This window comes from Ictalurus punctatus, chromosome 27, assembly GCF_001660625.3.
Source record: "Ictalurus punctatus breed USDA103 chromosome 27, Coco_2.0, whole genome shotgun sequence".
Classification (NCBI taxonomy): Eukaryota; Metazoa; Chordata; class Actinopteri; order Siluriformes; family Ictaluridae; genus Ictalurus; species Ictalurus punctatus.
In genome coordinates this window covers 7,061,506-7,087,500 of record NC_030442.2, presented here as the reverse complement: position 1 = coordinate 7,087,500, position 25,995 = coordinate 7,061,506, and the positions used below count along the sequence as shown (strand labels likewise).

Genomic DNA, 25,995 nt, shown 5'->3' with positions numbered 1-25,995 from the left:
CCACTGTCTACTCTCTCTCACTCTCTCGCTCTCGCTCTCTCTCGCTCTCTCTCTCCTCTTTGAGTGCCCTGGTTGCTGCCCATATGTTATGATGTGTCCAGATGGTGATGTCCTGAACCTCTGATCCTGAGAGAGAGAGAGAGAGAGAGAGAGAGAGAGAGAGAGAGAGAGAGAGAGAGAGAGAGATGTAACAAACACCTCCAGCTGCTGCTCTGATTTGTGAGATATTGGGCAGGATTTTACTAAGAGGCGAATATTTTTGGCTTTTTCCCCTCCCTCTCCCTCTCCCCATCTCTCTCTCTCTCTCTCTCTCTCTCTCTCTCTCTCTCTCTCTCTCTCTCACTCACACACACAATATACATAGAAGTGGTCAATAATAAAGTTTTAAAGGAAATAATAATAGGAATTATTATTATTACTTTATTATTTAATAAAGGAATAAAATCGGTTTGATGTTAACGTCTACACAGCTACTTGTTATTTTGACCTACAGTACTGTCATTGTGAATCATTTCCAAGTACCAACGTTACCCAAGATACCCATCTCAAAGAGGGGATTCTTCATTTTTCCATAAACCTGTCACAATCTTGTATGGATTTGCTGGATAGAGCAGCATTAGCCCTTATATTGATGACGCCGGGACACTTCGCCGTATGCATATATCCTAAACATGTCTTAAACGCACATATGCGGACACATTCTGGTGCCGCTGTGGTCAGAGCAGGCGAGGACGCTTCACCTCTGAACACGCTGCTGAGCTAAACAGATTAATTTCAGAGGCAGGCCGGCCAGATGGCTCACACACACACACACACACACACACCGGTGTCATCGAACATCTGCCAGAGAGAGAGCTCACACTGCGCAGTGGTGAGGGAGAGCGAGAGAGATCGAGAGAGAGAGAGAGAGATGATGGGAGATGGAGAAAGAGCGAAAAGAGAGTGGGAGAAAAAAGAAGGGAAAGACAAAGTGGGAGGGAGTCTGGGGAGAGAGGGAGAACTCAATAAGCAAGAAAGAATGGGAGAAGGAGTGAGAGAGATGATGAAAGAGATAAAGACAAGCGTGAAGAGAGAGAGAGAGAGAGAGAGAGAGAGACAGAGTGAAATGGCAAAAGACTGGGAGAAAGAGAGAGGTGAAGAGAACGTGAAATAGAACAGCACGAGATGTTGAGGGAGATACTGAGGTCAAGAGTTGGAGAAATGGACGGAGGAGAAGAAATGAATGTAGAGAAAGCGAGTGCTGAATGAGACGGAAGAGAAGGATATCGATATGGAGAGAGAAGAAAGAAGGAAGAGAGTGAAATAATGCGAGAGATTGAGAGAGGTATGGAGATTAAGTGGGATCTACACAGAAGTGAATGCATATGGCACACAGCTGGACCCGGCGTGTGGAGCGACGGAGACAGAGAGACGCATTAGGGAGACATGCAGCTGCTTCTCTGGCTCTGCTCCGAATTATAGGTGCAGAAGATTTTCACCTCGTGGTATTTCTGAAGCTGTTGCGTTCGACGTCGAGGTTTGTCATTCCTGTCCAATCGTACGAATACGTTTGGTCGTAATGTCATTCGAATCGTCTTTGACCGTTTCTGTCCTCCACACTGGTAGAGGAAGGCTTCTCCGCAAAATGCTAACATGTGCTAGTGCTAGAGTTTAATCCTCTGTCCCTGTCCTTGTGTCCAGGACCAAAGAGGCAGGAGGTGAGAGGGATGCCTTGCACACCGAGCACATGGCCAAGCGGCCGTGTACAGTCAGCCCAAGTCAGCGCTTCAGTCCAAGCAGCGGCATCGCAGCCCACGCTCCTCCCAACGGCCTGCCCACTCACCCTCCCAATGGCCTGGCCCACCCGAGCGCCCCTGGCCCACAGCAGTACCGCCTGGAGGACATGGCCATGGCCCATCACTACAGAGACGCCTACAGACACGGCGAGCACAGGGACTCTCGCGAACGCCACCGACAGACAGGTCAGGCACACCGAGAAACAGAGATGCAGTTTTCCCCTGATACCTCGAAGACTTCTGAAAGATTTGAAGCACTCTTGTGGATTCATGACTTCAGAAGTCAGCAGCAGAATTCAGTAGTCAAGCGCTCACGAGGTGTGATGCAATGCCGTCGCCGGTTTAACGCCAATGTTTCGTGTAATCAACCATGGCGTTTTCCATGGTGTTTCGTTCATGACATCATCACCAAAATGATGCGGCCCAGGCATATCTGGGAAGCAGCTGTTGCCTGCTGCACCAGGAGAGTTGATTTAGTTAGGGCTGCAGTTTCTCTGATCCACATGTTCATTCAGGTGTGTGTGTGTGTGTGTGTGTGTGTGTGTGTGTGTTGCAGCTGTTCATGGAGCGCGTCAGGAGGAGGTCATCGATCACCGGCTCACCGACCGTGAGTGGGCTGAGGAGTGGAAGCACCTGGATAACGTACGTCTGCGTATCGGTTCATGTTCACACACCTGGTAACTCTGTTGGGTGTGAGGGGGAATGTGTGTTTGTGTGATGTGTGTGTTTGTGTGTGTGTGTGTGTGTGTGTGTGAGTGAGTACAGCAAGATCAGAAAGAAGCTGAGCTTGTGTGATGACTGAGTTAAGGTCTTCTCAGACTCACAACACTTACTTGCAGCACACACACACACACACACACACATGCACAAAATCACACACACAAATATATAGCACGAGTTAAAAAGGGGCACAGATGGAATGAAGGACCCAGCGGAGGAGATCCAGCTGGGCCGAGCAGCTGAGACACGGGCTGCAGTCACGGAGAGCGACCGGCCTGTGCTGGGTCTCGGCCAAATTAGAAACACTCCGCTGAAATAAATATAGCCACACACACATACGCAGAGAGAGCGAGAGAGAGGTGGGGAGAAAGAGGTGGGGAGAGATAGCATAGGGGATGTTTGTGTCCCACACACACACACTGAGGAATGGAGGAACTGTAATGGAAGGAGACAGAGTGGTTAGGGAATAAGAATGAAGGTGGGAGAACAAAAATTAGAAATGGAGACCGCAGTAGAGTGAGACAGGTTGGCAGTGAGACAGATGAGGGTGAGAGAGAGAGAGAGAGAGAAGAAAGGGGTACAAAATTTATTTCAAAAATAGCTAGTACAAATTTACTACAACAGATTCCGTTCGAAATGAAGTTTGGTCTGGTCAGAAAGAAAAGAAGAGAAAGAGAGCGTGCAGCCGGGTGAGCGACGAAGAAAAAGGGACATGCGAAGAAAAGAAGGGCGAGTAGACGAGAGGACGAGCGACGAAGGACAGGAGGAATAATGAGGATAGATGGAGGGACGGAGAAAAAAAGAGGGGATGGGTGATAGGGAGAAAGAGAGTGAGTCATGGTTAGATGGATGCAGAGTGGGTGAAGGAAAGGAAGAAGGTAGACGTGGACGAGTGGGACAGAAGAAGACGGAGAGGAAGGACGAGAGAGAGACGGAGAGATAGAAAGAGAGTGAGGGGGCAGGAGGAATCGGTTTGGATCCTCTCAGCTGTTCCAGCACTATTGTTACTGCTCTGTTGTGTTTATCCACTAAAACACTCACAGCACCACTGTCTCTCTCTCACACTCACACACACACACACACACACACACACACAAAATCACAATCACAAACACATTTGAGCAGATGCACACATCCTACAAAGCACTTAGGGTCGCACCTGGACAGCTCTAATGGGTTTCACAAACACTGTGCCGCTCTGAACTAAAAGCCTCGTGCCGGCGCTGCTATCATACACACACACACACGCGCGCGCCAAACACAGCAGGAAGTTTTTACAGCATATCATCCCATAGCTACAGGTGCTGTTCTGATCAGCCATAAATACACCTCTCTCTTTCAGTCTCCCTTCAGTTTCCTTCAGCTTACACCTGCACAATCGATCATATTTTACTACTGATCATGATTTACGATTTCTCCGCATTCTCACGTAATTAAATCGATTCATCTGTGATATCATCTGGCTGAGCTCGGTCCCCATTCATATGTTTTAACCCTATGTGTCGTATCATACGCATATATTAATTGATTAATTGATGTTTTGTTCAAAATGATTAATGTAGAAGTAGAATAATATTCTCTGTGTGTGTGTGTGTTGTTCAGTTGCTGAACTGCATTATGGACATGGTGGAGAAGACGAGGCGCTCTCTGACCGTGCTTCGCCGCTGTCAGGAGGCCGACCGTGAAGAGATGAACCACTGGATCCGGCGCTACAGTGACGTGGAGGATATGAAGAAAGGTGGGCGCTCCTGTCGATTCGAGTCTTCTCCATCGCTGTCATTAGGATGACGTTTCAGAGGAGGTTATCGATGATGGTTTAGCTTTAATGAGCTTTAATTAGCGATCAGCTCTCAGCCATTCAAAAAAAATAAATAAATCATTATATCAGTGTGTAGAATAAAACCATACTCTTAAAGGTATAGTCCAGCAAAAAAAAAAAAAACAAAACTGTCCTTGTATTATGTATCAGTGTTCGACGTTTAGCTTTTTTAGTGTAATGGCAGTCTCAACCAAAATCTTGTAAAGAAACTGTCTCACTCTGTGTAACAGACATTCATCGAGACTTCCTTCATCGGCCTCCGTCCGGATACCTGCCCGAAGAGATCTGGAGGAAGGCAGGTAGGAGTCTCGCACCTGAACTGAACTGCTCCCACACACACACACACACACACACACACACACAAAGTAAGGCCAGGGCTGGGAGAGCAGAGGCTTCTGGGTATCAATAGGGCTGAGCGCTCTCCATCTGTCCCGGCTGTGAAAGATGACTGCAGTTAAAAGTGCAGTGGAAATGCAGCACCGTGGAGCAGCAGCCACAGGAGACGAGGAAGGGCTGAGGACAGAAGGAAGAAAAGATGGGTAGCTGGGTGGGAGGAAAGAGTCTCCTGCTTTTCAGAGTAGCAGCTGTGGCATTGATAGTAACGATCAGTGCTAATGTGTAAACGAAGGCGAATGAGAATCAGCGAACAGCGTTGCTAGATTCCATCCCATACTAGTGTTAATCCTTTACATCGGTGATCACGACACTCGCTCGCATTCGGGAGTATCGGAGTCGGTTTACTCCTTGAAGACTGATATAGAAGCCCACATGATTTTGGTGATGCACAGTACATTAAGGAGTCGGCTTAAAAGGGTGCGCCGACGACGGGAACCGGTCTGGGACGCGGGTCGGTGCCGCTGCAGACCTGCAGATCTGTGTGCTGCATTTGCACTGTTTTCCAAAGCCCTTTTAATTGCAGTTGTTTTTCACGCAGGTGCCCCCAGCATCCCGCTCTCCCCAGCAATAAAGCAACTGCACAACAAACAGGGTGAGTAAGAACACCCAGAACCCGCCTGCCTACCGCTAGGCTGTACGTGTGTGTGTGTGTGTGTGTGTGTGTGTGTGTGTGTGTGTGTGTGAGAGTGAGTGTGTGATTAGCCATTTGTAAACCGTTCGTTCTTTTTCTCTTGTAAAGGGACTGCATTTGTTATAAACAGTCAGTGAGACAGTCATCTCTAAAGCTATTTCTGTGAGTTATCCCAGTTCACATACTGAGAAACCCCCTCTGTATGATATATCTAGGACATGGAAGTACATTTCTAAGAAGTTCAGCCAGTTTGTGGTACATCAATGGTTTCCCCAGACAAATCCCACCTCCTGTGCTTTGATGATGATCGGGTAGTAGCTCCTGTTTACAACCACTGTATCAATAACGAATGGTTGCACTGAGGATTTCCAATAATCCCGATTAGATTTTGTTTTAAAAAAAAAAAAAAAAAAAAACTTGCGGAAGTATGCGCACCCTGAAACACTTTCGACTGTGCTTATGCGGTGTTTTACTGGTGTGTGCGATTTTAACTTCAAGATAATGATAATGATGATGAGTCTTTATTGATCACATACAGCACAGTGAAATTCTTTTCTTCGCATACCCCAGCATGTCAGGAAGTTGGGGTCAGAGTGCAGGGTCAGCCATGATACAGCGCCCCTGGAGCAGAGAGGGTTAAGGGCCTTTCTCAAGGGCCCAACATTGACAACTTGGGTTGTCAGTGCTGAGGCTTAAACCCCCGACCTTCCGATCAGTAACCTTTAACTCCTTAACTCCCAAGCCAGCACTGCCCCTCTCTCAAATAAGAAAAATCTCAAAACTGCTTCTCACTAAATTCACTACAGTCTTGATTAAGATACATGGCACACTGTGTAGTTGAATAGTACAGCACCCGTACTATGCTGTGCTCGTGTTCGACGCACGAGAATCGAAGAGGGCTTCGGACGAACGACGTCACCTGACGCGTCTCGGATCAAACCTGCGGAAAAACTGCTGCGATTACGATGTGCGATTGCACGCTCCTCAGAACATTGCAGAATTTGCTTGATTTTGCGTCCATTTCCGCGATCGCGAAATCGCAACATCCTTGAGGGAGCTGCCTGTCGAATGTGAAACCATTTTTTTGGTACAGTAAGGGATGAACCTGATTCCAGGAGAGACCCAAAAAAATCTTTCTAGAACCCAGTGGGATTAAAACGTTAAAACCGGTCGTCCCGCCGTGTTCTATTACTTACTAATTGCCGCATCTGCTCCGGAGTCTCCTTGATAAAAATTAATTAAACTTGCAAACTAATCTTGGTGGCGCATGTGCCGAGTCTGATCACTCGGTCTCATGGTTCTCGCTGATACAGAGTGGGGGTGTGTGTGTGTGTGTGGGGGGGTAAACAACAACAACAGATGAAGGTAGAGACAGGATGAAAAATGGAGAGATGTGCACGTAGATGTGTGGAGAGGACGAACAGTAACGAACAGTATAATAAGTAGCTGAGACAGCTGTGGCACACACACACACACACACACACACACACAGATGTGAAAATCAGTGTGAAGACTAGGGGCAGGATATTGAATGGGATATGATGAGTATGTATAATTAGACTAGTGTTTATGGCCACAGCACACAGGTACCTGTACTGTATATACATCACTGTAGTCACTGTTCTTATTGAGACACAGTCTTTGTGCTCCAATAATTACCCCTCATTCAAAGTCACCTTTCATATCGATCCAGAAATTACATCATCTGGGTCTGTTCAGCATTTTGTCTACATGCCACACAGAACAATAGGATGGTAATTACTTGATTGGTTCATGCAATATAGCATCTGCACTCATTATGTCCTTTGACTCGTTTATTTAAGTGTTTTTTATGCATCTCCTGTCTGTACATATGTATGCGCAATATTTTCACACAGTATTTAATAATTTTTTATGGAGACATAAAAAAAAAAAATCTGCCACGCTAATCTGTAGATTTCATCTGATGTTGTGTTAAAGCTTACAATGAAAATAACAATAAACCGTAAAGGTGCCTGAATCCATTTTATTTCATTTGGGTAGCTTGTTCGCTTCATCCCACTCGCAAGCTACCTAGCTGGCTTCATCACGTAACCCAAAACGTGTCATACGGTTAATATTTTGTAATAAAACATACAGTGTAAATCAGTCCCCGCAGGATTTGGCGTTTCTGGAATGAACAAAAAACCAAGTAAACTCCGCAATATTCGGAGGAGCTTGCAGTTTTGCAAGATCATGCGTCACGTGACGTGACGTGTCAGGACAACGCGCGTTCGGCCAAAGCCCGCTCCGATTCACGTGCATCAACCATGAGTACAGCTAAAATGGTCTCATTTACCAACAAACCTCACCGTGGAAGTGAAATTCCAATAGTTTTCCGCAAAAAAAAAACATTTTTGGCCGCAACAATCACAGAAAAATCTTGTACGGACTGGTAAATAAAAAATAAAAACAAATACAAACGATAAAGATGAGCATGTGTTTTTTTTTTTTTAAAGTGCTTGGTTTTTAATGTCGCTCACGACAAACACGCGTCTACCTCTCGCCCGATTGGCTAAACACAGTGCATTGGATGGACTCATTTGCGTTAAGTTGACGTCTGCCGGATTGAATAAGATAAGTAACTGCAGGAGTAACAGACCTCCTGTACAAAAGGGGCGCATTACAATGACGCTAATCCAGCACCTGCTCAAGGGTAAATAAGTGCGTCTTCGAGTCCGGAAACGTTGGTATTACGTGTTCAGTGACTGCATTAAGAAGCACACCCTCATCGCACTCGTTCACAGCCGTCCACCGTACCGCCTCCTACGCACGAGGTCGTTTCTGTCCGAGCTAAAATAAGACCTAGCGTGTGTAAACGAGGAGCGGCTGGGGAGCAGGAGAGCGATTATCACGGCCGCGAACAGTGATGTGCGTGGCCCTAATGAGCCAGGCTTCTATTTTCGACCACGCGCATCCGAACACACCTGCCTGTCCTAAAAAAAACGCGCACACACACACCACTCACTCACACACAATGGCGTTTGTAGAACAGAGGACGCCACAGAGCACCGCCTCCTCGCTTCTGGGTCTCATCTGAGTTTTGTGTTCTCAATGTGGGAGTTCCCTCTCAGCCCTCCGGGTGGGGAGGGGGGTGAGTCGGGGATTGGGATCACTCACCAATGAAAATTCGGTTAATGGACAAGTTTGTGAACAAAGTGAGTAAGTCTGGAAACATCTGATGTTGTCAGTGCAGGGAGAGTTATAACCTGATGAATTTTTTAAGGCGACTTTTTCTAATGTTTTAAATCTTGGATGATGTACATCTGTTCAGAATGATAAAACAAGCAGAGAGCTCATATGGTCTCAATAAGGAATGGGCGGGGGGGGTCGGTGGAGGAGATATCTGCAGGGGCTAATCTGTCTTTTCCTGCATGTCTTTTTCCGCACCTCAGAGGAGGCCGTGAACGAGGTGAAGAGGCAGGCCATGTCTGAGCTGCAGAAGGCCGTGTCTGACGCCGAGAGGAAAGCTCACGAGATGATTTCAGCCGAACGCTCCAAGATGGAGAGAGCACTAGCGGAGGCCAAGAGACAGGCCTCGGAGGACGCGCTGTCCGTCATCAACCAGCAAGAGGACTCCAGTGAGGTGTGTCTCATTCTCTCTCTCTCTCTCTCTCTCTCTCTCTCTCTCTTTCACACACACTCACACAATCAGCTGGGCCCCACTGGGGCACTTCCTGCCTGTAGCTCATAGCTACCTGCACCCACTTCACACAGCATGACCACTCACACTCTCCACTGTCCTCAAAATAGCTCATACACTCATGTGCGATGAAGAGCGTCTCTGTAAGTGTGTGTTAGATGAAGGCGGCATCTAACACTCACAGAGACTCTCTCCATCACACGCTCACTTCATTCCCCTCGATCTCTGAGAGTCTTCCACTCCTCCACATTCTCTCTTAATGCCAAGGGTACAAACTCCATGACGGCGAGGGATGCAGCCATTTGAGTTATGTTTCTTTAAATTAAAAACGCTTCTCAAACTTTGTGTAGCCAAGGAGCCCAAAATTTTACTCCAGTTAATGAAATATAAACACGTAATTACATTTATTTATACCATGGTCTGTCTGAATACTCGATTCTGATTGGCTGGAAGGTGTGTGAACAGGTAGTTCCAGTCAGTTTAATCACCGTTGTAAATAAATGCACTGCCTACAAAAAATGGTAACCATAGTAACATACGGATACAGTTGCATACAGTAGTTAAACTCGCAGCTTCATTATTAGTAGACGCAGCAGAGACGCAGGTAATTCACTCTCTCTCTCTCTCTCTCTCTCTAATAACTATTTATTATAATTCATTTAAAGAAATGTAATCTTGTTGCACTACTTTTTTATGCGTATGATTTAGAGCAGGCAGAATTCTAGAGCTATATCAAATAACTGAGGAAAATTAACCGTTATTCTTATCTTTTCTGTCAAACTGTGCACTGCAAACATCAATGACGGCTCTAACTTGTCAGCGCTGGCAGGTGACCGTGCGTTACACAGTTTGAACGAATTAACCTTAATATGTAATACACCCCTAGCCGTGGATTATCCCTTACTTATCTGGGTTATTATTGACTTTTTGTTTCTACACTTTCAAGAACCCAGGTACACTTAAAATGTGCACTAGATTTAGTTTTATGTAAAAAAATAAATAAATAAATGCAGTTGGATTCAAGTTGACAGAAGGGTAATGAGCTTAAACACGACCCAACCCCCTGCTAGAACTTACAAAAGAGGCCTGACTGTAGAACATTGATGGAACAGTGTGGTTACTTTGGGAAAGACAGAGCTGTTATGGCGGTAATGTACTGGATGTGCTTTCTAACACATTACTTTACTCTGTTACCATAGAGCTGCTGGAACTGCGGCCGCAAGGCGAGCGAGACGTGCAGCGGCTGTAACACAGCGCGGTACTGCGGCTCCTTCTGCCAGCATAAAGACTGGGAGAAACACCACCACGTGTGCGGCCAGACGCTACAGGGGCTACCCGGAGGCAGCAGCGTTCCTCTGGGAACTCCTTCCTCTTCGTCGTCCTCCTCCTCTTCTTCCTCCTCCTCGTCCTCTTCCAGCGCTCCGCCCACACACTCGGACAGCACCGCTCCGGGCCCTCTGTCCCTGGTTGGGCACGCTGGCGGCGGAGGAAGCCCCAAAGACAGCAGCGCCAGCTCCAGCAGTGTGTCGCGTTCCACCACCCCTGCCACACCTGCCCTGCTGGACTCCTCCTCCCGCTGACCTCCGACCCTCAGTCTGAGCGCACTCACTGCTACCGCTAACGCTGCTGCTGCACCTGCACCCAAAAGAAGATGAGAAATGTTCACCACTAATCCTCGCACTTCTTCCCACCTCTACGAGTTCCTCACTTCTTCTCAACTACCTGAAGCTCCCATTTAACCCTAGCTCTCTATTTATTAACATTTCAAAGGGTTTGATTTACTGAGGACGCAGTCAGCGATTTTACCCATGTCTTATTAAAAATAAGGCAGCAAGAAATAAATTCAAGCTTGGCTTTATGAATAATTTAAGCCCTGTATATGTATATGTGTATATATATATATATATATATATATATATATATATATATATATATATATATATATATGGTCGGCCCGGCACGCATGGACGCAGTTTACACCTGACACACTCCGTCCTCTTCCACGGAGATTTTTAGAGAAGCTTGAATACATCTAACAGGCGTTAGAGTCCTCCTTCATACTTTTGCCCTTCTGTCCTGTCTGGGATTTTTACGGCGGGTCGACAGACTTCCCCTCACATCCCAGCGCTCCGCTCCTCAAACCATGAACGATCTTCTTTCACCGGTTTGTTTTTTGGCTTTAACAAATAAATCCAAAAATAATGATACTGATAATAATAATAATAATAATAATAATAGTAAGAATAAAAAGAATAAAGACATGATAACTACCTTGCTAGCGAGCCAAGAAAAACCTACACCGGACTCACCTCTCTGTTCTGATGCGAACCCAAATAAAATAAACTAAAAGAGACAAAAACATGATCCAAACCTTTTTAATACACTGCCAAAGTTTCATGGAGAAGCACTCGTCTTGTAACCAAACGCGAACGACGCAAAACCTCCTCAAACCCAAGTCTGGTTTCTGTGGAGAGGCAGCAAGGAAAAAAGGAACAAATTCAATCCCTGCCTTCCTCCTCTCACTGTGCCCCCCTCCTTCCCTCCCTGGCTCAGTTACCCACAATCCCCTGCTCCAACCCCAAGGATCACGGTGAAGTGACATGCTATCCGCCTCTGCTAAAAGCAAAAAAAAAAAAAAGACATGCAGGCGGAGAGAGAAAGTAAGGACGAGTGGACCAAACGATGTATGGAAACGAACGCGCTTTTGGCCTCGGAAGAAAATTGGCACCGCAAATGCCAAAAAAAAACAACCCTTCAAAACCCTCAATAAGAACCGAGAACGTCCGTGCGAGGATCGCACTCCAAGGACAAGCCTTTTGAAGCAATTCTACGTTTGTTTGTTTGTTTTTTTTCTAAAACTCTCCCAAATTGAAACACCGAGCTGTAATTTTCACTCTCCTTCGTTTTTCCAAAGCATGAAGAGCAGACTGCTAAAAAAAAACAAACAAAAAAAAACTGTCTCATAAAAAGCAGTGTGGACTCGATTTCTCTTCTATATATCTATCTCTCTCTCTCTCTCTTTCTCTCTGTTTTTGCTCTACCTCCTGCCTACTTGTCCCTTTGTCTGCTACCCCCCTCCCAATCCCCCCCCCCGTCTGAGCAGATATCTAAAAGGGATCAAACATGTAGATACTGCTTTCTGGTTCTCGATGTCTCTGTCTCTGATGTCTCCCTGTACTGCCTGACTTTTTTTTTTTCTTCTTCTTCTTCTTCTTCTTCCTCTTTCTTTGTTTTCAGTTTAGGCCAGACATGTAAAGACGTTCTGAGGGGAGAAATCCGTAGAGTAGAAACTCCTCGGTGTATTTTATATCACTCGTGTTTTGAGACAGCGAGAGGACGGAGGTGCAATATGAGAAGAGAATTCAGCTACTGAACGGAACCTCAGAAACCACCCTTAGGGTACCTTATAATATAAATCTACATATAAATCTATTTAAAATAACAACCATAACTTAATGTGAATGTATATAGTATTTAAAAGTAAGAGGTCCAAAAAAAAAAATAAAAGAAAAAAAAAAAAGAAGAAAAACGTGTTTGCCAAATAACAGAAAGTATAATGTCTACAAATAATTCTCTCAGTTCTTTTCCTTTCCAAATCAAAGCAATTGTAATTACTCATTCAAAACCCATGCATTCATCCCCCCTCCCCCCCCCTCACCCCCGCCCCCGTCTGTTTTACTCTGTATAGTGTGTAATCTATAGATGTAGAAGACAGCGAGTCCTGATTTTGCCGAGTCACGGCCGTTCGTGGGTCAGTGAGGGCGGGGCTTAAGTTCAATTTGATCTGCCGGTCACATGACCTTATCACAATATGTTAACTTGGCTTTAGAGGAGCAGCTTGTAAAATTTGCTGCTTCTGCAAAATCAGGAGCTGCGTAGGTGAAACCGGGGAGGTGAATGTCAGAGTTGGTGACTCATCACTGCTTGTACAGTTTATCGCCAGAGGGGCTGAAAGAGAAGCGGTGCGAATCGAATCGAAGCGTGTTCACGAACGCAATCTTGTTAAACCATGATGCTGATGGCAGGCTTCCAAGTCACTTCCTGTTGATTTCAGAGCAACCGTGTGAAACGTTGCACGCTTTCTCACTGAACTAACCTCCGGCGTAGTCATGGTCCAAATCTGACACCAGAGTCAAACTTAACACTTTTTGTTTGTTGTCTATACTGCGGTACATTGCTATGGTTTTCCCTGAAGAAGTCGTCAGCTTTCTCTCCAGAAGCGCTGGAGTCCTGTTAACGCACTAAAGCGTGTGGGAAGTTTTTTTTTTGTTTTGTTTTGTTTTAAATAAAGGGTCATATAATGATATAATGATGCCCAAAATGATAAAAAAGCCCTTATGAATAAAGTGAGTCCGTCACCCTGAAAGAACTGTTGGTTGAAATGCACTCCAAACCGAGTCGACTGAACAGGAAGAAACATTTTGTGCACTCAGACGTCCCGTCCACATGCCATACCTCTAATACGGACCAAACTTGAAGGTTTCCTGCTTAGTGTCTTGTCCTATTTAGCGCTTTTTCTTTCTCTTTTTTTTTTTCATGTCGGCTCCTTTAATTTAAATACAGTGCATTGAATATGAATTGAATGATCTATTTTCTTATTTCGAAATTAATATATGAAGTCTTTCACCTATTCAGTGGATATGTAAAGCTTTTACACATGTGTATGACGAAGCAGAACTACAGAGCCGTGTGTGGCTCTCGTCCCCCGGTTGTCCGTCCTCGGCCTTCCGTCTCCTCGTCAGCTACCTCCTGTCCAAGAGCGTGAGATCGTACGTGCGCTCAGAGAGCCGTGCCACTAGCAGACACGCAGACCCGCCCGCCGTATGAAGAAGCAATTTACATTCAGCCTGCATATGTTATTTTAGGGTTTAGACAGAGATATGAGGTTGGGTTTTAAGACCAAGAGGAATGAAAGGCTTTGTTCACACAGCACGGCAAATCTGAAGGTCAGCATTGTAAGTTACAAACCATCAAATCAAATCTGTATCGTTTGGGCTGTCGCCACATTTGCGCCATTAGTTGCCGTAGTGACGATGCAGACGACGGTGCATGCTGATCTTAACACATTTCATTAGGATGTGTGCCAAACGACGGAAGATACACACAGCATCCGATTCGACTGGACCAATTAGAGACAACTGGAAACTACAGGGTGTCCCAAAAGTCTCCATACATAGGGGACTATATTTGCCAGCACCACATCGGTTGATGATCGTGGACGTCCACTTCGCCATGTTTCCCGTTCAAGTCCATCGCAACCTTGAGACAGCTTCCTGATCCAGCCATGAGAATGATTTTATTCTCTAAGGCATTCTTAAAGACTAATATATATATATATGTGTGTGTGTGCGTGTGTATGGCATATATACATATATATATATATATATATATATATATATATATATATGTATATGTATATTTACTAAAAACTTTGGAAGACAGTTAGCTAAAATATTTCCCCTTTGTATGGAGACTTTTGGGACACCCTGTGGAAGCAAACTAGTAACAGTTCCAGAAATCCAATCAGATTTGAAATTACTTACAAATGTGGCTTAAGTCTGATTTGGATTGGGGGGGGGGGGGGGGGGGGTTGTTTACGTGTTTTATTTTAGTTTTCCTGAACAAATCAGACATGTCGGAGAATTGGATTTGACCTGTCTGTCTGAACATAGCTGAAGTCTGAAGTGTTATATTTTATAAACAGTTTGGTTGAGTTTTATTTAAACATTCAGCATAGTAACATATCCCATAGTAATCCAAAATAACAGACCAAAGCACCTCTGTATGCTGGTTAATCGCAGCCTTTTTGAACATGAGCTAGTGCGAACTAAAGCCCCTGAACCAAAGTGATGGAAATAACCACACACTCCAAGCACAAGACGGCATACTCAACAGAACGGCCTGGTGCTGAAAGTACAAAGCCACAGCTAGGCATGTGCCTATATTGTGTATATAGATTCATATTCAACGTGTTTTATATTGTTATTGTGTGCACGCAGAATATTCAGGAAGCGCCCGATGTAGACAGAACTCGTGGCAGTTTTTAAAAAAAAATTTTTAACAGATCTGTAAAGCTAACGAGAGAAATAATGATCCGTCTGCCAAATTCGAAGCCTGTGAAGATTCACCGTCGATAGCTCCGGGTGACTGTGTGGTCGTTTGAACATATTAGTAAGCCTTACAGAAGTTGTAAATAGGGACAAAACTTAAGCAGTTATCATGATATGAAAAACGGGCACATGTCTAGCATCGGCCAACCTCGCTGTGCGACTTGAGTGTGTGCTTGAGAGACAAAGGCTTCCTATTCATGATCTCGCTGTGCAAACTACTTGAATATTCCAGAGCTTTAATCCGATACCACAAGCAAAACGAAGGCAGAGGATACACACGCACATATCTCACTCCTTCTGTGTGCTTTGCATGTCCGTTTAGCTCACATTTCGTTCATATGAGGCCCTGTGCGCTTTATGATCGAATTTGTGTCCCGTTGTGTCTCCAACCAAAGTTGAACCAAAAAGGAAGAGCTTGCTGATGGATCTTCCACCGATTGTATATATATATATATATATATATATATATATATATATATATATATATATATATATATATATATATATATATATCTGTGTTTTCTTGGGCGCAGCGGGAGGCACGGCTTCTCTGAGTGGATTTGTGAAGGGGTCGAGGCTGTGAGACATTCGGGGCATGTCCGTCGGAAAACCTTAACACAAACCTAGAAAGTCACACGAGCTCTGTAGGCCTAAATCTCAAACAGTGGTAAAATTAGCATTACATATATATTTAAAATGAGATATTTGATGATAGCTTTTTCTTCTTCTTCTTCTTCTTTTTTTTACTTTAATTATGCCATCCATGAAGGGTATAGGTGGAATGTTTTGCTAGGGGAAGTGCATGTGATCAGGAGCTTTTTGGACTCTATACCAGAGACCCTTTGTGGACATCCATAGCTCATCCTGTTGTAATGTAAACCTCACACTAATGAGACTGAGAATGCTATTGTTAGCAGAGCTGGAGTGGACGCTTGATCTCCCTAACGCTAAAATAGCTAGAGACATTTTTTTTTTTTTTTTTGTAAAGATACCTAAAGATGAAGGCTTGGTTTGACATGTTTAGGGAAGCATTATTTACTGTATTGTGCAATACATTGTTACAGAAAAGAGAACGTTGTTTCTGTAGGAAAAGGTTGGTGTGATGAAGAACTTTTTTTTTTCTTCTTCTTCTTCTTCTTCCTGTTATCAGTCTCTAGATGAAGTGAACTGTGCCAGGAGAAGTTTTGATTTCTTTCTTGCATGCTCTCCTCCCCCTTTTTGCTGCCCCCTCTACCCCTTTACTGTGCGCTTCGTTGGATATGTGACGCTGTAAACATTCTAAATCAGGTTATTGTCTGTGTTGAGATATGTATCTGTGTAATTAAAAAAGACAGCGAAATACGAAACATCGCTTGCGGTGTGTCCTTCATTTCCTGGGTGATCATGCATGATGTTTTGTCCCCAGATACTTACATGGGAACTTGAATGAAATGACTAGGGCCTTGTGAGAGTTATAACCTGCTATTTACTCGTCAGGATCCACTTACTTCAATTAAGTCTCCCTTGAGGTAATTATTCTGTTCTCAGCTGTGGTGCAGAGTTATGTTACCAATCACCGACTGAAACGAACACTAATGTTTGTTGTACAAAGATAAACGTTTCGTTAACGCAAATAAAGTTTCAGTCATGCATTCTTCTGTAAGATCTTTAGAGCATGGATGTGGAGTGGATCTGCAGCCTGTCCTGGGAACACCGGGCATGAGGCAGGAATACACCCATCACAGGGCACACACACACACACACATTCATAAACTCATTCACATCTAAGGCAATTGAGCATAGCCAGTTCACCTACTGCCATGTTTATGGGAAGGGGCAGGAAAACAGCACCTGGAGGAAACCCACATGGAAACCACACAGGGAGAACGCTACCCGCTGCACTACCATGCCACTCAGTAGCTGATGATATGTGGTTACATTTAAGTATATCTCAGGCAAAATCATTTCTGTATCGTTTATGTATACTGATATTGTATAGGACAATATGACGTACTGTAATCTATAAACATGAACAAAACTTGCAGCTGAACACCAATCCATCTATCCATCCAACAAACTCCATCTTCCATACCACTGATCCTACACAGGGTCACAGACAGCCTGGAGCCTATCCCAGGGAACTCGGAAGTGCCAATCAGCCTACCATGCATGTCTTTGTACTGGGGGAGGAAACCGGAGTACCCGGAGGAAACCCCCACAGCACGGGGAGAACACGCAAACTCCGCACACACAGGACCTACATACATACACACACACACACACACACACACACATTCAACTTCAAACATAGAATCTAGGAAACTGCATTAAATCAGTATAGTTAATTATCCAATCAAGCATCCATTCAATTAATATTTAGTATTTTACTTTCATTATCCCCAGATGACATGATATTTTAAGTGAGAATCAATTCTACTTCTTCTTCTTCCTCCTCTTATTATTATTCTTATTATTATTATTAGCAATATATATATATATAGCAATTATTAACTTGAAGCTAAAAGAAGACAAAAAAAAATGCAGCTTGGTATGTTACCAAGAAACCAGAAAGTGCAAGGTCTCCAGAAAAATTCGCTGACACTGGAGACTCCGTCCACCAAAAATGTCAAATAAATATCTCCTATAGAAAGCTTCATCACGCCAACGACTAGACGATTCGAAATTTAGATGATGTGGAGCATCAACTGTTCCATACAAGTCCCCTGTGCATGAGCTGTTACTCTACAAAGGATACAGAATGAGCACACTGGGGTAAATCTGTGAATCTTGAATTACACGAGGCATTAATCTCAGAGCTGCTTGTTACAGGAAATTAATCAACATCTTCTGACCAATGAGAATCGACAAGTCAAAAGTGCCATGGTATAAGAGGAAATAATAATATAGGCTCTGCAACTACGTTTTAATAGTGATAAAGTGGGTATCAATTCATGAAGTGAGTAAATGTGTACCAAGACTAAATCTGTCATTTAAAATTTGAAGTCTTCAGAAAGCCACGCCCACTCTGCCCCGACATTAACGAAGCGCTGACGTTTCATCCGGGTCTTTTTTTTTTTTTTTTTTTAATCGTCTTCAGTTATTTAATGAATTGTATTATGGTTACACACACGTTCTTCGTTTGGAACGAGGCCTACAATCTGAGCAGGAATGTTTGGAGTAGAGATGTGTGTGTATTTTCAGGCAGCTGGTCTGCAGGTGAGCTCATTAAAGTGAACCGCCTCCATCTTCTCTGTAGACTCTCTCGGGCTGCGTCCCAAACCGCAAACTACATACTGCGTTCATATTAATTAGTACTGCATTGTTGGATTTGGGACGCGAGCGCGGTAACCTCTGACCCCTATTAAGTAGTTTAGGGTGCAGGTTTGGGCGTGGCCTTTCCTCCTTTGACTTTAGACGTGAGGAATCTTTGGTTAGTGTTAGTGTTTCTTCACTTCTTACTCGGTCGGTGTGTTTGATGATTGGTGTAATAAGAAGGCTTATTCTGGGAGGTTTAGATTGAAGAAGCAGGCTGAAGGTGGTATGATTAACTAACTAACTAACTAACTAACATGGCGGAGCAAATCTACGACATTAAAGGAGCTCCCAACTCCGGAAGTCAGTTTACTGAAGACCCGGTAAGTTTATTCTCTTTATTCTCAGAGGAACCGGTGTGAATGGAAATATAACCCTTTCATCATATAAATGCCTTCCTTTATTTATTAATTTCTTCCTTTTTATTTTTTAATGTTATATTACCACAAAAAAAAAAAAAAAAAAAAACACACAATATAATGAACGCTTTCAGGTAGTTTGTTTCCCTCCTCACACAGCACCTGCTTTTCTCTGCTGGAAAACAAAACAATGCTGTTTCACTTGATTAGAAATTAGCCTAATTGTTTCCAGGAAGCATTTTCCTGTTTTATTATGTAACTTCTTTTTTTTTTCTTTCTTTCTTTCTTTCCACCAGCAGTCCATCATTCTTGGTTCAGTTACAAATCTAGGCCATGTTTAGTCTGTGCTTATTGAGTTCTGTGTTGATTAAAATAGTTTCCATTTCTACCCTGATAACCACAAATGATGTGTGTATGAGGACTTTCCTGTTTCCTTGTGGAAGAAGGTTTGAGTATTAGGATGATTACGGATGTGAATAATCATCGCCGTGTCTGTTCGAGCCAGTGAATCAGTAGTAAACTCTTCCCACAAGGTCACCAGCAGACTGGAGAACATCAGACCAGACTTTTTGTCATCTTGGATAAGATTTGCTGATGATTTAATGTGTGACTCTACCCAAGGTTTGAAATGAAACCTATACTGGAAAACTAGTGACTCAGTTAACGTAGTTGCACAAATTATCCACTGAATAATATTTTGTAACGCTGCAATTAAAGCAATCGTATATGATGTTACGCATGTTAACATGTGTAATTTGACAGTTTGGCTACATGTTTAGGGAATTGATTTCAGTTCAGTGAACTTTGAGTCATTTCCTGTCCCACTTGGATGAAGGTTAATGTTATAAATCAATGTTTTGTCCCCAGTGTTATCTTTAGGTAGGGTGCGTCACTTCTAAAAACGCAGTGAGGCCTGCGTGCTTTCGTTTGCTTACTTGGAAGCCAGCTACAAAGGTTTCTGCACCTTGGTTTCTAAACCCAAACTCGGTGCACAAGGCAAAACGGGAGCTCCGTGCATAGGGAAAATACGTGATGGATATATGAGCCTAGAGTGCTGTCACGTTTGCTCTTTTATGCTGCAGGAGTTGGAGGCGATCAAAGCGCGGGTGATGGAGCTGGAGGAAGAGGAGGAGGAGAAGCTGAGGGAAGCGCAGTACTGTTCAGACAAGCCGTTTCCCTATGGCCCTCTACAGACAGGTGAGCTCGGGCAGCTAAACCCGTCTGCATTGTCATCACTTCCCAAACCCTGGCAGTACTGCGCTCCCAAGTTGGGTTTGGTTAAGGAATGTGCTGACTGCATTTATTTATTTATTTATTCATTTATTCATTTATTAAATTAATTTTTATCATGGTTGTACAACTTGATAAATTTACAGGGATACAGCATGCAAAGTGTTCTGACTTTTGTAAACATGTGCAGTAAGAATTTGTATAAAAAGTTAGATTTTTTTTGTTGTTGTTGTTAGCTAGACTTGACCTTGTTTATTAATCATTTATGATGTGTATGTTCAGCTGCCTGATCTGTTTAGTGTGTTCAGCTTTCGATCAAGTGTCTCGAATGCACTTGTATCTGATTATGACGTCTGTGTGTCATCAGGACTTTTCTACAGTATGACACCCGAGGAGAGGGTAGACGCTGACACCAGATCCGTCTACGTGGGGAACGTAAGCCATGTTTTATGAAAGGATTTTTTTCAACTGCCATGTGGTAAATATTTTGTTGTATAACAAGTTGCGTGCCTTCTGATGTACGGTTACTGTACTGCTCGTTCATGTGCCTCCATATTTCAGTAAATTCCAGTAAAGTGACGATAACTGTTGATCATGGCAACAGTTGGCTGTATGTAAATGTTGAGCAATCGTATCACTTCATGAAATGCGTTTTCTGTTGATTTTTGAATGTTTAGCACCAAACAAGAAACATGGCTCCAGAATCGATCATCACTTAAAATACGCTCACCATCCTATTTATTAGGAACACCTAAAGTTATCTAATCGGCAAATTATGTGGCAAGCAGCACAATGCAAAATCACGCAAATGAAGGTCAAGAGCCTCAAGGTAATGTTCACATCAATAATCTGACTGAAGAAAAAGTGCGATCTCTGAGTTTGATCGTGGCTTTGATTATTGGTACCAGATGGACTGGTTGGAGTATTGAGAAACTGCTGATCTTCTGGGATTTACAGTCTTTAGAGTTTACACGGAATGGTGCGAAAACTGAAAAAGAAAAAAACACTGAGTGAGCAACAGTTCTGTGGGTGGAAAAGCCTTGTTGATGAGAGAGGTCAGAGGAAAATGGCCAGATTTGGATCGAGCAGCCAGGAAGGAGCCGTGATTAGCAGAAAAGGATCTCAGCATGCACATTGAATTTTGAGGTGGATTGGCTACAACAGCAGAACAACACATTGGGTTCCGCTCCCGTCAGCCAAGTACAGGAATCTGAGACCGTCATGGGCGCAGACTCAAAAATAAATAAATAAATAAATAAAAATATCGATCCTAGTCTTTTCCAAGCTTTTTTCCTTAACCAGCGGGTGTCTGAAACTGACGGATTTCATGCTAGGCATGCGAATGAGTTAAAAGGCACCGTATGTTTTCCAAAAACTAATAAAGTACTTTTCCAACATAAAGCTAACAAAAAGAATATTTCAACACAAGCCAGATTAATTCATCTGTTTTCATTTTAATTTTTTTTTTTAGCTAAAATTAAATTGTATCATGTGTCTACATATAATACATATCATATTTGACTCTGTGTCATATAAAGTGTCTCTAAGATTCACTGTGAGGCCACCCCCGGAATGTAAATAATTGCGTACTCTTAGTAATCACTTGCTCTGTTTTAAATGGAAACAGGTGGATTATGGGACGACTGCCGATGAGCTGGAGATCTACTTTAACGGCTGTGGCCACGTGAACAGGGTCACTATACTGTGTGACAAATTCACTGGCCATCCGAAAGGGTGAGGGCGAGATTATATTAGTCCGTATTAGTGCATCAAAAATATTTGGAGTCACCATTGCTCTGCTGCTCTCTTTAGGTTTGCATACATCGAGTTCTCTGATAGAGAGTCGGTGAGGATGGCCATGGCTTTGGATGAAACCTTATTCAGAGGACGCGTCATTAAGGTGAGGGCGAAGTGTGAATGCTATACGTCATATTAAGTGGTCCTTATCAAAGTTGCATCCAGACAGACTGTATAGTAAGATGAGCAGGCTGAAATTTCACCAGTAGTTTTTTTTTAATCATCAGTGTCCGCTTTGGTGGAGCTGCTTTCATTCGATTTGATCTTCAGTCGATTTTAAAACCGTTATCAGTGTCCTCAGTAAGTATAGCAGTGGAGTAATACAAATAAGGAACTAGAAAATATCGTAGTAAACATGATCACACATGCACGTGTAGAAACGGCGCACTTAAATGGACATGATAGCATTTAGTGCCAACATGCACTGTACTTTATCAGCTAGTTACGTACCGTAAGCGCTAAACAAAGCTCTGACCCGGATGTGTATTCTTGGGCAGATGAACCACATGCCTTAGCTATTTAAATACACTTTGATATCATTTTGAAGGTATTACATAATTTCATGTGAACACTAAAAGAAGCCAGGCACGATCTATTCATTTTACTAGTCTGCTTTTCAGACTTTGAGTCATCATTTTTATAGGAAATATACCTTTTTTTTTTTTTTTTTTTTTTTTTTTTTTTTTTTGGTCATGATGGAAACCTGTCATACTTGGATATTATTCATAAAATAAAAAGTTAAATGATAAATTTTCATAATTCAATGTGTAAAGAATAAATCTAATCTATTCACATTCAAAAATGCATAACAATTGTAAAATAAATTGAGTTCATGTAACTACCTGCTCTCTTCTGAAGGCATAATTAAGGCCATATTTAATCTAAATGAGATGAATATGAAGGTAAATGGGGGTGTGTCATATGCATATTGTATGTAAATAAGGGACTAGTGTGTGGAAGCTTGTTTCCATGCAGCTGAATCTGATTCGTCGATTATGCTTTGTGTGACCTTTTCATGCATCAGATGCAGAGTAGTTCATAAGTCGTTCTGGATGCTGAAGTCTGCTAATATCTACACAACTTTTGATTAATCAGAGCCACTGGGTCCGAGTTGATATTTTAACCAGGGATGGAGGCGTGGCCTCTGAGCCTGTCCATCCCAGAGAAGTTGTGGCCTCACACTCGTAAAAAAAAAACAACTGCATTTTGGCTAACTTGTTTGTACAATACTGTTGGTGTAGAACATGTGACAGGTTGGTGTTATTTATACAGGTGGGTCTAATTCACAGCGCTGTTGTATTCTCAAATCTGATTGGTCAGAAGGTGTTTGTTTTCGATAACGGTAGCTCTGACAGTAGTTCCAGTTGTAATTCAAACAACAGGTTATAATAATGCACTCCTGAACACGTTTCTATAGCAGCGGGAACGTGAATAGTGGACACGGCGCATCTAAGACATGTCTTTCATAAAAAGATTATGTTGAAAGAGGATTAAAACACTTTGTTATAGGAAAATGATCTGCTTTGTTTAAGTAACCTCATTGATCGATTGATTGGATTTTTGCTATGCCAGCTTCTATAGCCATTCATGGCGTGAAATGTCTCGGGGGTTCTATATAAGGTTTTTAAAATCTGCATACATTAGGTTTTTTTTTTTATTCCTTACATAAAATATAATGTTATGTTCTGAAATGCACGTGCACTACCTGCAATGCTGGTTTATCATCGGAAGGGAGCAAAACATGTAGGCTTGAGCTAGGACAGAGAAAATAATCAGGTGTTGTGATTTTTGGGTAAAGGAAAGGCTCTGTCACGGCAGTGCTTCTTATCTTCCACCTGATCGTGACTTTGACCCTCGACAAATCAGCTGAGATTTTTTCAGCAGTTCATTTTCTCTTGATGTGTTTTTTGTTTTTAGGTAAATGTCTTCAAAAGCTTTGGGTGACTTTAAAACACACGCAGTACTTCAGTACAGAAACTGCTAAACCGACTTGATGTTCGATCATCAATGTGTTCTCCCATACCCGTGTATCGTGCTGTATTGTTGTAACACCACATTCATACCTACACAGAACACACAATTACAATATGAAAAAAAAAAAAAAAAAAAAATTTGAGTGAGTAGAACTCTAATCCAGTACTCGTTCACATCAAACACTAACTCTCATGTCAATGTCATGAGTCATGTAGTGCCTTCAGAATTAGCAATATAACGATGTGCCAGAACGATAGCGAAATCCGAGTTATGGCATTTCATGTCGCCCTGTTTGTAAATGTGGTGGTGTAAGCAGGTCCCCGATACACTGCGGTACAAGACAGAGTTGTATGGTAAGAGTGTTAATGTGGTCAACATTCTTCCCAGTGGGGGTTTTTAGCTCGTGCATCCAGTTGTGTCTAGATTAAGTTGGCCTGTTGGTTGCGTGTTTTGGCCACAGGTCTTACCGAAACGCACCAACATGCCAGGCATCAGCAGCACAGACAGAGGGTTCGCGCGAGGGGGGCGTTTCCGAGGTCGAGGCGTCCGCACTTCCCGCTTCCATAATGGCTTCCAGGGCAGATTCCGCGGCTTCATCAGGTCAGTCTTCCACACGTCACGCTAAAGCAGGGGCGTCCAATCTTATCCGCAAGGGGCCGGTGTGGGTGCAGGAGATGCACCTGATTCCACCTGTTTAATCAGTCGAGCTTGGTTTTCAATAGGCTCCGGGTGTGGCTTCTGTTAAGTTGGAACGAAAACCTGCGCCCACACCGGCCCTTTCCGGAGAAGACTGGACCACCCCTGCTCCAAAGTTTAAGATGAATGATTTTCACCTAAATACTCGGACATTTAAAATATCACCCCTGATTATTTTATATATCTGTATAAATAAAATGGGCAGCTTCCCATGCATCTTTATCAGAGATGGCAATCCCTCAATTCTGTGCAATATTTGTTTTTGTTTTTTTTATATTGTAATGATTTTAATATTGTTGTACCTAATTTTTATTTTTAAATCTTATATTGATATATAAAAATCGAGCCGAAAAATATTTACGGGGGTCTCCTTAGCTGAAATGTCTGATTAGCCAAGACATATTTAATGTGTTCAGTGCTAGTCATGCTTGAAAGTTTGTGAACCCTTTAGAATTTTATATATGGTTGCTTAAATATGATCTAAACCGTCATCAGATTTTCACACAAGTCCTTTAATTAAAAAAAAAAATTATACTTGGTCATTTTATTTATTGAAGAAAACGATCCTATATTATCTATCTGTGAGTGGCAAAAGTATGTGAACCTCTGCTTTCAGTATCTGGTTCACAAACCTTCGAGCACCGCTGTAAGTTAAGCTTAACTTGAATGTTCGCTTCATTTCCAAATACAGACACCAAACACGTCTTAGCTGAGCAACGACATTCAAGGGTGAGGTTAAAAAAAAAAAAAAAATCCATAAAAACGTGGAAAGAAAATGAGGTTGTAAACCTCAGGCTTCCACACCAGTATAATTTTGATTCTTAAAGCAACCATGTTTGTTGATGCCACTGAATCTGCTATGGTACATCTTTGATGTAGTAGACTCTGATGTATATGTGTCCAGCTTTGTACAGAATCTGGGGTAGGCCTACTGTTCATTCACAAATAATGATGTAGAGAAGGACTATTTTAAGTGTCCGAGGTACCTTGCTAGCCTAAAAAAAAAAACAAACTATATTCTTGCTTATAATCTCACATACCCCAGATTAATGTGTCCTGTTTACAGAAATGTTCATTAACTAGAACGTGCTCTGTTTCAGGGGAAGTGGAAGAGCCCAGCCTTGGTACATATCATACTGACAGAATGAAAAGAGTCTGTTTTAGTTTTATTTTTTCTTTTCGAAGCACTTATGGGTGCTAACTCTTCAGTGCTGTTACGTTCCTGTCTTTAATGGACTCCCAGTCTACACATGGATCTTCATAGTTACATTTTAAGTGCGTATATATTTTTGTATGGCTTCTCATATATTTTGTCTGACTTTAAGCCTGAACGATGAGGAGACTTGATTTACACCGTTGACGTTATTTTATTTCTCTTTTTATAATGTCTTTTCTGTAAAAATGAGCTGGTTGGAGGCTGGAGTGCCTTTTGAATTTCAGTATTTTTTTTTTTTTTTGTCTAATTTTCTATCTCCCATTCATTGTTTGTTAAACATTGACAGAAGAATATAAATAAAAACATTTTGCTCTCTCCTG

General features: G+C 42.7%; 2 protein-coding genes across 7 annotated transcripts in view; both read left to right on the top strand.

Annotated features, from left to right (window-relative positions):
• Window positions 1-14,358, top strand: part of cbfa2t3 (CBFA2/RUNX1 partner transcriptional co-repressor 3) — a 57,391-nt gene extending 43,033 nt beyond the window's left edge. For 4 of the 5 annotated variants that reach the window (XM_017459259.3, XM_017459261.3, XM_053676574.1 and 1 more), the window contains exons 6-12: window positions 1,681-1,961; window positions 2,332-2,417; window positions 4,098-4,233; window positions 4,545-4,613; window positions 5,249-5,302; window positions 8,755-8,945; window positions 10,202-14,358. In XM_017459259.3, coding sequence (XP_017314748.2) covers window positions 1,681-1,961; window positions 2,332-2,417; window positions 4,098-4,233; window positions 4,545-4,613; window positions 5,249-5,302; window positions 8,755-8,945; window positions 10,202-10,582 — 1,198 coding nt within the window. In that variant the 3' untranslated portion in view covers window positions 10,583-14,358. The remainder of the gene's footprint in view (window positions 1-1,680; window positions 1,962-2,331; window positions 2,418-4,097; window positions 4,234-4,544; window positions 4,614-5,248; window positions 5,303-8,754; window positions 8,946-10,201) is intronic. The other variant, XM_017459260.3, reaches the window with a different exon arrangement.
• Window positions 14,359-18,166: 3,808 nt separating this feature from the next.
• On the top strand, window positions 18,167-25,995 carry pabpn1l (PABPN1 like, cytoplasmic). 2 transcript variants are annotated; one of them, XM_017459212.2, is made up of 7 exons: window positions 18,167-18,307; window positions 19,845-19,959; window positions 20,360-20,427; window positions 21,620-21,726; window positions 21,805-21,892; window positions 24,224-24,363; window positions 25,560-25,995. In XM_017459212.2, exons 1-7 carry the CDS (start codon window positions 18,260-18,262, stop codon window positions 25,597-25,599), a joined length of 606 nt encoding a protein of 201 aa, XP_017314701.1. In that variant the 5' UTR covers window positions 18,167-18,259; the 3' UTR covers window positions 25,600-25,995. The 2 variants fall into 2 exon arrangements, with proteins under 2 accessions (XP_017314701.1, XP_017314700.1); XM_017459211.3 differs by lacking the exon at window positions 18,167-18,307 and adding an exon at window positions 18,345-18,726.

Coding starts and splice junctions, on each gene's coding strand:
- pabpn1l (XM_017459211.3), top strand. CDS start 18,661: ATGGCGGAGCAAATCTACGACATTAAAGGAGCTCCCAACTCCGGAAGT. Junction 21,727..21,804: donor TTCACTGGCCATCCGAAAGG/GTGAGGGCGAGA, acceptor TGCTCTCTTTAG/GTTTGCATACATCGAGTTCT. Junction 24,364..25,559: donor AGATTCCGCGGCTTCATCAG/GTCAGTCTTCCA, acceptor GCTCTGTTTCAG/GGGAAGTGGAAGAGCCCAGC.